Consider the following 12,938-nt stretch of genomic DNA (forward strand, 5'->3'; position numbering starts at 1 on the left):
AGCAATGCTATGCATGGAACTGAGGATGATGAAATTTACCAGGGTGAGGGAAAAGACTCTTCAGAGGACACCGGAAACTAGAAATGGAAGAAGAAAATACTTCTGATACTGACAGTGGCAAAGAGCCCTTCGCCTTCTATAATGGGCATGCGTAAATATCATGAATTTATTGCTGGTACATAAAATTTCTTGTACCTTGTTATCTGTTCTTGCATTTTGTAATTATTTGTTACATAAAATTTCTTGTACCATAATACGTTAAAAAATTAATGTTAAAATTCCTTTACAATACAAAATACAAGCATCTACAAACAAATAAAAATTTAAATTAAAAAATTAGTTTTTTCCTGAAAGTTTGAGCCAAAAACACGGGTGCAAGTTATACATGGGAGGGCATTATATATGGCAAAATATGGTATAGTTGTATCAAACAATTAGAGGAAAATAGAAAAACATAATCAAATGCTATATGTGTGAGGCAAACTTTAAATAAGACAGGAAACTGGAGAATAGTGATGCCTGTGGTTTGGAAGGTTCTACATCAGAGACAAGATTAGAACCCAAACTAATGAGGTGATCTGAAGAAGGAGAAGGGTTTGCCGGGTGGCAAGAAGAAAGGCAATCAGAGAGAGTCAGGAGAGTGGAGAGAAGGACACAGAACTGACGCTGGTATGTACAGAAAACAATGAAGACAGGTGCTTAAAGGGAGCAGCACATTCACATCTGGAAGAACAGGAGAGCAGCCCAGACAAGCCCTGTGTGCCCTCATTATCGTGGGCCTCAGGCAAATGAGGTATTCAGCCCCAATCCAATAAACATCAGGATAGTAAGAGTTACTTGACAGGAATAAGTGGTGTGAAGTTCAGAGAGAGAATCTGATAACAATGTTATTGGTTTTCATGGAAGGCAGGAGATCGGGCCTAGCTTAAGGCAACAGAGGAAGGAAATGACAACCAACAGGAGGGACATATTGAAGGTAAAGCCACGGGACTTAGCAGAGGAGGAGTCTGAACCAGAAGGATAACCCAGGTACCTAGCCATCACATTAAGGCAAAGCTTAACAAGTTGGTAGCATGTTAACTACCTTAGGCACACTTCGCCCCATGGGGAGAGCTAGAGATCCCGACTGACAGCTGAAGCAGGCACAAGATCCTGAGCCAGGACCACAGGCTGCTCTGGATAACACTGGGCTCTGGATGGTGTCATGGCCTTCTCTAGTCATCTAAAGAAGAAGGCTCCACCTGTCTCAGCGACAATGCAAGTAAATTCTAATGAAAATGTGTGTTCCCTAGAAGAGGTCAATGATTTATATAAAGAAGGTTTCTCCTTAAATCATTATAGTAATGCCTGAAATATATATATTTGGGCATAATGTTAAGACACTATATGTTTTACATGTAAGTTTCCGGTAAATTTTTCTTTATAAATAAAGAATTCTCCATGTATAAGAGAAACCATATACTTCACGTTAACATTCATTAACTAATTACTGGTATACTGCCCTCACAAAACATTCTTACCAACACCAGGCACGTCTCCTTCCTGGTAGAAAATTTTCAATGTCTTACAACCATCTTTCGCAAAAAAATTAGCAAACGCTTCCAGCTGTTAAATAAAAGAGAAAATTATGATCAATAAAGTGACTAGGGAATAATGAAGACTCCCCTTGGGAAGCTTTGCACTGACATCAGCCCCTAGTCCACCCTTAAAAGCAATTTTGCAACTCTTTTTCTGGAATGGCCATCAGAGGTGTTGTCATGTTACCCTTGATATCCTGACTGCCATCAAAATATCATCCTTTCTGTGGCTTTTTTTTTTTTGGCTGGGGCTGGGTTTGAACCCGCCACCTCTGGCATATGGGTCTGGCGCCCTACTCACTGAGCCACAGGCGCCGCCCAAAATATCATCCTTTCAATGTACCTTTGGGTAAAGAATAAAGTCACTGGGGGGTCAGATCAGATGGGGAGGGAGGGTGCTCTAACATGGTTATTTGTTTACTGGCTAAAAATCCCCTCAGTGTTCATCATGAGCTTCTTCAGGACCATGTTTGCACAAGATTTTCAGTTAAAATTTTCCTAAGTATTTCCCTAACTATGTTTATTTGGTCTGTCATGCGTCTCAGAGTCAACCGACAATTTTGACACACTGTGGAAGGCTGACACCACAGCATCTATTTTGTAGGCCAAGTGCTATTTCCAGTACTAACAGACTTAAGTTTCTATTTCCCTGCTAACGCCAGGCCTCTTCTCATAAATCACGTGAGCGAAACTTTGAAGCTTGCTGTTGGAACTTATCTCCACCAAGGCCAGGAACTTATCTATACCAAGGCCAGGTTGCTTGGATACCTGGTGACGTAAACCTCCTCCTTCACCTACCCTTATATACCCTGGAAGACTTTGCAATAAACGAGACTTGATCAGACTCCTGTCTTGTCTCCATTCTTCACGCCCCTTGCCCCTTTTTCATTCTCACCCCCTCCTCCAGGTATCCTTGTCGACTGACCCGCGGGCCGGGTCAACACACAATTCAATGAATTTTTGCAATGTTTTTGTCAGTTCTTCTCATGATCTCTCTTCATCAGTGACGCTTTCTCTCTCCCCAGAACGGTGTTTAATCCATTTGTACACTGCCATCTTCTTCCCGGCATTATCCTCATAAAGTTGGACTAACATGTCCCTGATTTCACTTCCACTCTTGTCAAGTTTAACAAGAAATTTAATGTTTGTTTGTTACTCTAATTCAAGCTCTGACATTCTCATAATGGCACACAAAAACACACAGCAATGATAATGAACACCTCTCAGCAAGACAGTGCCATACTCGTTGGTATGAACACAGCTCTGAGACAATGATATACCAAGGTTATGAAACCTTACCGAGCTGTTTGTACAGTGCTGCCGACATGAGTGCACGGGGACCAGCTAGTGAACTTAATTGTCTGACCTTATGCATATACAAATTCTCAAAAGTAGTGCACTTGACTGTGATTTTAAAAAACCTATAATACCAAAAGCAAATAGTCCTTGCTTTTTAGATACACTGTACTCCTACAATGAGTGAAAGGAATGTGATGGTAGGCCAAAGTCATGACTGTGAATTAAAAATTCACTTATGCTACCTGACATTGTACCAATAGTTCATCTAAGCTTCACCTATGTAAAGTGGCATCATCATACCCCTCTTGTGGAAAGATAACAAAATTTAAAAGCTAAAAAAAGTTTAAGTGAAGTACCCAAAGACACACAATGACAGCACACAGCCTGGGATTGGACCCCAGCCTTGGGTCTCCAGATCTGTGCTCTTTCCACAGAACCATAGTGATGCTGCCTTGACTTTGGAAAACAATGGCACGTAAGCCAGGAAAGAGATTCTCTTGAGCAGTGCTGAATGAAGGAAGAAGGAAAACGGAAAGGGGCAAAGCATGAATGCCAATGCCTTAGAAACCTCAAAAAAAGGAGTCACACGCAAATGGGTTTTCAAAGAAATTTTATAAATAAAGAGACTACTTCTACAGGCCAGAGCAAGATCAAGGAAAGCTATGGCACTAGCAGTAACAACTGAACAAGCAACCAAGGAAAACCATTATTACTCCAAGGCCTGAGAGGCTGAAGAGCTGGGGGTGATGGTGTAACTGGAACAAGGGTGAGAACTGGAGAGGTGGGGACTGCCTGGGAGGACCTTTAGTTATAAGAGGACACAACTATGGCCAAAAACACAGCCGGGTGGGGAGCTTCTCTCTTTTGCCTTCCCATTTCCTGCTAGTGCCTCCCTGTAGCTGAATCAAGTGGAAGCCAGAGAGTAAGGGAGCCCGGGTGACAGACTCCATAGAGCTCAGCCTTCTAAGCCACAGAGCAGGGCACAGACAAGAGAATGGGTCTGGAGGCAACAAAATAAACTTCACACCTGCAGAGATGGTAATCTCATCTTAAATATTTGTGGTGCCTTTACTGAACTGCTTTCACTCTGGATTGAATGTCAGGCTTCAAATTAAAATAATTTTTCCCATATAGCCAATTTCCTAAATCATACCACACTACCATGCTATCCCTTGTTCCTTGTTCCATCTTGTTACTCATCTGGCCACCAACCTTAATGACAAGTTACTGTATGTCCTTGCTTTTTTCCCCTTCAAGCAAATAAATGCTCTAAATCTGTCTCAGATTTTAACAATGATTTCCCTCCTGGCTGCACTATTTTTCCTCCATGGCTTTGCACAATCACAACTCTTAAGGAAACACCTTTTCCAGCTTGATTCTTCCCTTAACACTTAGATTTCTCATTTCTTGCAGCCCAAGCAGTGTCTGGTCTGGTTCATGATGCCCTTAAAGGGAGAACTCAACCCCACAGACCCAAAGTCTGAGGCATACTTCAGGAATAGCAAATAGAAGGGTTTGTAGGGGCACATGGCACTTCCACTTCCTGACCAGCATGCTAGCCAGTAAGAAAGACTTCCTCCAAACAGAGACTGCTAGCCCAGAAAGCAGGATGACAAGTATTTAAAGTGGGATTACCGTCTCCTCCACTTAATTGTAGCAGCTGTCTTCCCCTAAAGGCCATCTGCTGAGCTGCTGGGATTCCAGTTGTGGGATTGGCCAAATTTGTAGGCCAACTATTTTCAGGTGAAACACAGTTGATTACCTATCTGGTTTCCTTCCTAATCAAAAATAAAAATGGTCCTCAGGACAAGCCTAAAGCCTGGGCCTTCTGAGAAACACTTTTTTAGAAATTGGCCTTTCCTTCGTCTCATTGTCATCATTTCTAGGATGCATATAGGGTTGTTTTGCACCAATTGCTTCTACTGAGAAAGGAGGCAGTCATGTAGCCAAAGTTGCCATAGGAGCCAAAATAGTCATTAGGGAAGGGAGGCCATTAAAAAAACAAACACAACTTGAGAAGGGCAAAGAAAATCCTCCTGCTGTATGGGTGTACCATCCAGTCAGGACCAGCTACAGAATCTGAGGGACCCAATGCATTGCATTCCCTTGCAATGAAAATGCAAGACCCCCTGTTAAAAAATTATTAAGAATTTCAAGAATCGGACTAAGCACAGGGCCATTCTAGCACAGAGGCATATGTAACTATACAAGCCCACGTGTCCATGAAGCCAGCCTTGACTACAGTGGTACATTCCAACAGGGAAGATCAGTCACCTGGGAAACCTACTTGCATTTGCTTGCTGTGGCACCTCTCAATCTATGTACACAACTCCGTGCGTTCTCCATCCTTGGTCATTGTAATAGCTTGCATCTATTGATATCTTTACATCAACCATACCCCCATTTTCCTGTTACAACTAACACAGGAGGCAAGAAAGTGACAATCCATTCATACTGTCAGCACGCTGCCAGGACCAGACTTTTATAAGGGTTCTGGAAGAAATGAAGAGCAAGTAGCTTTGCAGAACTTGGCTATGCCCTGCAGTAAGCAAGGCAGACACACTTCTAAACACCACTCACAGAACCTTGGCTCCTAGAGCAAGCTGAAGAGTTTTGCCTAAGTTTGCTGATGCCTATAAAAGCAAGAGGTGTGGTCCTATTGGTGACGACCTCACCACAACCCCACTCCACCCCAACTCTCTCACCACTGAATTCAGCGCGACAATCAGCTCATGAGCAGCCTGCACTTGCTCACCAGTCTTGTGGGATACCAGCCCAATTCACTCATAGGATTGAGAAAAAGCCCAAGCAGCTAGTGGTAGTTTTTATTGAAATTTAATTTAGAACCTGACCCATCAAGAGGGTCAGTGTAACTATAACACAAGTGTATCATGTATTACCATAATAATTAGGGTGACTATATAAATTTATCATACAAAACTGGGACCCTATTTATTATGCAAGTAAATAGGCATAATCCAGAACTGTCCCTGGTACACTGAAACATATGGTAACCTGACCTACAATCCCCTCACTATTTTCTTTTCTTTTTTTTTTTTTTTCTGAGACATCACCCTTGGTAGAGTACTGTGGCATCATAACTCACAGCAACCTCAAATTCTTAGGCACAAGCAATCCTCTCGCCTCTTGAGTAGCTGAGACTACAGGCACTCGCCACAGTGCCAGGTTTGATTTTTCTATTTTTAGTAGAGACGGGGTCTCCATCTTGCTCAGGCTGGTCCCAAACTCTTGAGCACAGGCGATCCACCTGCCTCAGCCTCCAGAATGCTAGGGTTACAGGGGTGAGCCACCAGGCCCGGCCTCCCCTCACTATTTTCTACTACTGTTATACTCATACAATAGTCACTGTTCCCTGTCTTATATTTATGAAGTTTTTTTTCCTACACAAATGACTTGCATACGTTATTTCATTTAACCTGTACTTGTGAAATATTACTCTACCATTGCTTGACACCCTTCCAACTTTTGAAGTCATTTTGACTTAGTTTAGCTGAATTCTAGTTGATAGCTCTTCTCTTTTCTTCCTCTGCAATAATAGGCCTGACTAAAAAGAAATATCAACTGGTTATAATTATGTGAAATGAAGATTTTCTTCTCTAGTCAGTAAAATTCCAATCTTCCTTTTCTAAATGTTTTGTTGTTCCTGAAGATGAGTCTGATTTCTTAAATCAAACTCCTCAAAGAGCAATTAAACAATAATGATAAAGGCTGGGGTGGTGGCTCATGCCTGTGGATTCTAGCACTGTAGTAGGCTGAGGCGCAACCATCACTTGAGCTCAGGAGTTGGGAGACCAGCCTAAGCAAGCCAGATCCCTCCATCTCTACTAAAAAAAAAAAATTGTGGAGGGCACCTGTAGTGACCTACTTGGGAGGCTGAGGCAGGAGGATAGCTAGAGCCCAGGAGTTCGAGGTTGCAGTGAGCTATGATGACACCACAGCACTCTAGTCTGAGCAACACAGTGAAACTCTGTCTCAAAATAATAATAATAATAATTAGACTTAAACTTACAGATGGGCAATCCAAAATTAATTCTTCAACAGATCCTATGTCCAGGCCAAGCTTTTCTGACAGAATTTCAAATATATATTTGTATGAAGGATCAATTTTCAGCTTTCGGTTTTCCCTTGCATCTCTAAATCTTGCCTAAAGAATGAAAACCACACATAAAAATTCCCATTACGTAGGGGAAAAAAACCAAAGTATTTTATTTATAATAAAAGTGATATACATGAAACATCTTATTAGACGCAAACCTGTTTCTCTTTTAATGTTTCCTGAAGATTTGGAATACCACTCATACTTCGGCGATATTTAGACGATCGGCGGGAAGACAAAGAAAGCATTTCAGAAAGCACTGATTGAGCAGGTCGCGGTTGGGGCCTAGATCGAGGTCTATTCGTATCTGGCTCCTCCTCGTCTGGAAGAATCACCCCTTCTTGGGAAGGAATGAGATTCCGAAAGTCACTACCTTCCCGAGTAAGAGGGAATTCTGCACCTGCGGCCTCTCCGGGAGGGGGCGGGGCCTCGCCTTCCGGAGGGGGCGGGGCAACATCTTCGGAAAGGGCTGCCTCTTCTGCTGCGGGAGGAGCCTCTTGTTCCTCCGAAGTGGGGGCGCTTTCGCTGTCCGTGTTTTCCATCCTCTCCTCCTGCAGAATACCTTAAACACCAAAACCTGGAATTATTAAATGTTTTCTTTTAAAACTGTACAATAAATTCGGTGTTGTGTGTTTTTATTTCTCTCCTGAAAACTAGAGAAGTAGCAAAGTCATCTATCTCTCCCTTATCATCTATCTAATGAAGCTAGATTTACAGGGCTAGAGAGGTGATTTGGGACTCACACACACACACCACACCACACATACCCTTCGGTTTTTTCAAACTCTAAGTGCTGCTCCTGAGTACACTATAGCCCCAGAGACAGTGTGTGTGTCCCCCAACACACATCCAATCTCCGCCATAGTAACCACTCCAGCTGATGGGAGGACACCTGTAAAGTCCTTAGTGCTGAAAAAAGATTGACAGCTACTGCATTAGCGGACTGACTGGAGCTCACTGCCAAGATACTGATTGTGCAATAGACCAAGCACAGAACTACTCCAGCTTGAAATGTGCCTTGCTTCAAGGAACTGTGTGATACAACACAGGTAATCAATCAGACATCCAACTGTCCAGCCATCTCATCTATGTGAGCAGCACCAGAAGCCCACAAAAGCATAAAACATCCTCTTAAACATCCAAAATAGATATCCCATGTCCAAACACAAAGTTTATACTGAAATGTAATTGTGATATTTATTGAAGCAATGGTACCACATAAAGTATAAATCTTACCTGTCTAATCAGAAAAGCTCTAATTTTAAAGAAGTGTAGCAGTTATCGTGAGCTCATAACCATGAAAGTTAGGGTACACCAGTGGAATAGGAGGAAATGTCAAATTTTTTACAGACAAAAATCATATTGTAGGGCAATATGAAGCCTGCATCAAAATAAACAAGTTTCAGGATATGACTAAAATCCAGAAACCAGAATGATAGTAAATACTTGGAGACCAAAGGATACATTCCCAAGAAGACAAGAAGCTGGAAAAAGAGGCTTTCCAATGAAAAATTCTGAGGACACAGGTGCAGACCTGGGCTAAGTAAGATGGAGCTTCCTATGGCAGGACACCAGCAGACATGACACAGGGAGAGTCTATCACCACACCCCACATCTGCCCTCTCCAAGTTTTCCAAAGAACTCATAAACAGCTGAAATTGTTTTCTTTGATACCTTTAGTTGGCCTACTCAAAGATAGAAATACCCAAACTGACCTATCTTTAAGCTACCAGTTTACCCCCCCCACCTGTGGGTATTAGTTACAGAAGGATCTTTGGCTGAGAGTTCCAAGGACTCTGCTGGCAAAAGCTCGGTTCTACGACCTTTTGTACTGAAAGCAGAGTCCAGAACGACCAGCAGTAAAGATAAAGTTAGCAAAACAGGAATAGGGAACAGGGTAAATCATATGTTTTTTGACCTTGGATATTTCTTTCAAAGATTGCCAGCTTTGCATGCCTAAGTATGAATAAATATCCGTTGGGAACTCCGTTAGGGGCCGCACTCTCCCTATCTGCTTAGCATGTGAAGTTGCTGGCCTCCCTGGGCACCTGGGTTGTCTTCGCACAACTGAGAAGTGTTTTATTCATTGTGTAGCGCCAATAACTTTTGAGCCCACACCTACGCACCCCCAAATGTCTAAACAGGAACCATTGTTCCCAAACTGTCCACAGTATTTTTAAATCTTACCTCTCTCTCCTGTCTTTTATAAATCCTAGTTTTTGCGTTTAATCCTTGACCTCAATCAAATGTCTACCATCTTCACATGTGTACAATAACTCATAATTAAATAATTAAATGTATGTTTCTGAATTATTATTGGACACAAGGAAGATCTACTACACCAGGATTTCTGTGCACATTATATTCTTAACCCTTAAAATTGGCGTAAAGCAGTTGATCATACTATTTATAACTCAAGAACGAGTATGTATGATGATACATGTTACTGAAGTCATGCCACCTCCCTGTCAGTCTGCTCCAGTTTATGCTTTTATGCTGCAAAGCAATTCACTTTACTCAGTAAGAGAATCTTTGCACTTTTTCTCAAAGAATATTGATAGGGAGCATGGTCATCTGTGTTTTGCAACCAAAGCAAAATTTAATTTAGTATCAGTGGTAAACATATGTGCGGACGGAGCTGAGTAGGATTGGGGAGCTTCTCTGGAGGCAATCAGTGCTCTTCGTAGGGCCACACAACTATTTGAACCATCAAGAAAAGGCATAAATGGAATCATAATATCTGCATAAGAAGTGAAGGTAGAGGCCAGTGTGGTGGCTCCTGCTTGTAATCCTAACACTCTTGGAGGCTAAGGAAGGAGGGTTGCTAGAGCTAAGGAGTTTGAGACCAGCCTGAGCAAGAGCAAGACCCCGTCTCTACTAAAAATAGAAAAATCTTTTTGATATATTGATTTTCGTTCCTTGGCAATATATACCCAGCAATGGATTGCTGAGTCATATGGTAGTTCTATTTTCCATTTTTGAGGAATGAGTAGACATTTGTGAAATAAGGTATAGAAATAACCAATAAACACATGAAAAAATGTTTAATAGTATTAGTCCTCAGAAAAATGCTAATCAAAATCACAATGAGATACCATTTTAGAGCCACCAGGATGGCAATAAAAAAAATAAATAGTGCTGGCAGGAATGCTAGAAAGTGAAACCTTCATCCATTGCTAGTGAAAATTGTACAGCCTCTATCAAAACAGTTTGGCAGTTCCCTAGACAGCTACACATAGAATTACCATATGACCCATCAATTCCACTCGTAGATGGAATTCCAACAGTGATTCCACCCAAGAGATTGAAAAAAACATATTTACACAAAAATGTGTGTGTATATATATATATATATATATATACATATGTTCACAGCAGCATTAGTCACAAAAGACAAAAAGTGAAAAGAAACCAAATGTCAACCAGCTGATAAACAAAGCATGGTCTGTCCATTTAAATACTATTCAGTCATAAGAAGGAATGAAAGACGGTTAAATGCTGCAACATGGATGAACCTTGGAAACATCACACTAAGTGAAAGAAGCCAGCACAAAAGACCACATATTGTATGATTCCATTCATATAAAATGTTCAGAAAAGACAAACGCACAGAGACAGAAATTAGATTAGTGGTTGCCAGGGGGTGTGGGTAGGGGAGGAATTGTGACTAAGTGTTAATAGCCATGTTTTTTGTTTTTTTTTTTTTTGAGGTTTTTTGTTGTTGCTGTTTGTTTGTTTTTGTGAGACAGAGTCTCACTTTGTCCTCCTGGGTAGAGTGCTGTGGTGTCACAGCTCACAGCAACTTCAAACACTTGGGCTTAAGCAATTCTCTTGCCTCAGCCTCCCAAGTAGCTGGGACTACAGGTGCCTGCCACAATGCCTGGCTATATTTTGGTTGTAGTTGTCATTTTTGTTTGGCAGGCCAGGGCTGGATTCGAACCCACTAGCTCCGGTGTATGCCGCTGGCATCCTAGCTGCTGAGCTACAGGCGCCGAGCCGGTATGGGTTTCTTTTTTCAAGTGATGAAAATGTTCTGGCCTTAGTAGTTGTCATTGAACAACACCATGAATATAATAAAAACTAGTGAACATGGTGAACTTTACCTTAAGCATCTCTCAATTTCACAAATGCTATTAAAAAGACACAAACAGAGCCAGGTATGGGGGTTCGTGCCTATAATCATTGGTGGCTTCTGAAAAAAAACTCTTAGAAACTAAACAAGAGACAAAGGTAAAAAGAGGCAGAACCACTCTAGGCTTTAACTATTATCCACCTGTCTGCATCAGTTTTTCCCCTTTGCTCAGCAGTTGTTTGTAATTTTTCAAAGAAAGGATATTAAAGGCTAAAAACTCTTAATTTAGCCTTGAATATCACCAGTTAGGTTAAGCAGGATCTATGGTTACTAAGGTCAGACTGAACTCATAAACTTGGAAAAGGAAATCTTAAACCAAGTAAAAAAGGAAAGATAAAAAGAAAATAACAAGAGAATCGCCTAAGCCCAAGAGCTGGAGGTTGCTGCGAGCTGTGACCCCATAGCACTCTACCAAGGGTGACAAAGTGAAACTCTGTCTCTAAAAAAAAAAAAAGAAAGAAAATAAAATAAGAAGGAAAATCCAGGAAGAAGACTGAAAGTAGAATGAGGAGAATGAAGAGAGGGTTCCTCCCTCCATTTCCACAGGCTCAAAGTGATCTGAGTCACTATTACATGCCCAAGACTATGATATTTACTCTGGGAGATAAACAAACAATACAAGGCTGGGCATAGAGGTTCACTCTATAATTTCAGCATGTTGAAAGGCTAAGGTTGGAGGGCTGATTGAGGCCAGTAGTTTGAGATCAGCCTGGGCAACATAGAAAGATTCCATCGCTACAAAAAAATTTAAAAATTAACTGGGTACAGTGGCTAGTGCCTCAAGACTCTTGCCTTGACAAGTCCAGTCTTATCTGGGAGATAAAGTAATCTGTATGAATCAGTGTTAAACTGTGAGATTCCACTGGAAAAAAGAATTTAGAGAAGGAAAAAGTTAGTGTGAACAAAATAGACAAAGAAGATTTCATGAAGGATTTGGACATTAGTTGGCCTTGAAGGATGAGTAGGCTTCAATAATAAGCAGAGGAAAGAAATCTGAAGAGAGAAGTTCCAGAGATAAATCTACCAAAAGGTATGAATAGGTCAAAACGGGAGAATTTAACTGGAAAAAGTTTGGAATTATGCCAATTGTATTCATTCTTCCAAAATACCAGAAAAACAAGAATTCAGAATCAATTAAAATAAATGAGTAATAAATGTGGTTTTTACACAAGAAGAGAACGTTCTCATGTTAGGGTATATGCTTAATTCTTCTACCCAGTGCTTTTTTTTCCCCCAGCTCTCCAAGGTAGGTGTTGTTGTTGCTGTTGTTGTTTATTCTCCTAATTAAGAATTGGTCAAGTTGGGCGGCGCCTGTGGCTCAGTCGGTAAGGCGTCGACCCCATATACCGAGGGTGGCGGGTTCAAACCCAGCCCCGGCTGAACTGCAACCAAAAAATAGCTGGGTGTTGTGGTGGGCGCCTGTAGTCCCAGCTACTCGGGAGGCTGAGGCAAGAGAATCGCTTAAGCCCGGGAGATGGAGGTTGCTGTGAGCTGTGTGATGCCATGGCACTCTACCGAGGGCCATAAAGTGAGACTCTGTCTCTACAAAAAAAAAAAAAGAATTGGTCAAGTTTATAATAAAGTACATTGAAAGAAGCCATGAGTTACTCTGCTCATATGGTATCTATTAAACATAATCTATAGTCTCAATGCAAGTAAATATTATAAATGGATACTTTCCACCTCTGTATGTATCAACTTACCTCAGGTTCCTTGGGATTTGCATAAAGCTGTTTAAGGAAAGAAAAAAAACACAGCATTTAATTTCTGAAACTTACTAGATTTCTCCTCACAGAGTATGTGTTCTATGTAA

The 12,938-nt window shown here is 41.3% G+C and overlaps 1 protein-coding gene across 1 annotated transcript in view; it reads right to left on the bottom strand.

The window, feature by feature from the left end:
* The window catches only part of DNAH8 (dynein axonemal heavy chain 8), a 319,171-nt gene that overhangs the window by 302,808 nt on the left and 3,425 nt on the right, over nt 1-12,938 (bottom strand). The window contains exons 2-5 of the mRNA XM_053603542.1: nt 12,829-12,855; nt 7,152-7,555; nt 6,907-7,041; nt 1,521-1,605 (exon numbers count right to left, since the gene is read on the bottom strand). Of these exons, the coding sequence (XP_053459517.1) occupies nt 1,521-1,605; nt 6,907-7,041; nt 7,152-7,535 (604 nt within the window). The 5' untranslated portion in view covers nt 7,536-7,555; nt 12,829-12,855. The remainder of the gene's footprint in view (nt 1-1,520; nt 1,606-6,906; nt 7,042-7,151; nt 7,556-12,828; nt 12,856-12,938) is intronic.

The sequence above is a fragment of the Nycticebus coucang genome, chromosome 9 (assembly GCF_027406575.1).
Source record: "Nycticebus coucang isolate mNycCou1 chromosome 9, mNycCou1.pri, whole genome shotgun sequence".
Taxonomy (NCBI): domain Eukaryota; kingdom Metazoa; phylum Chordata; class Mammalia; order Primates; family Lorisidae; genus Nycticebus; species Nycticebus coucang.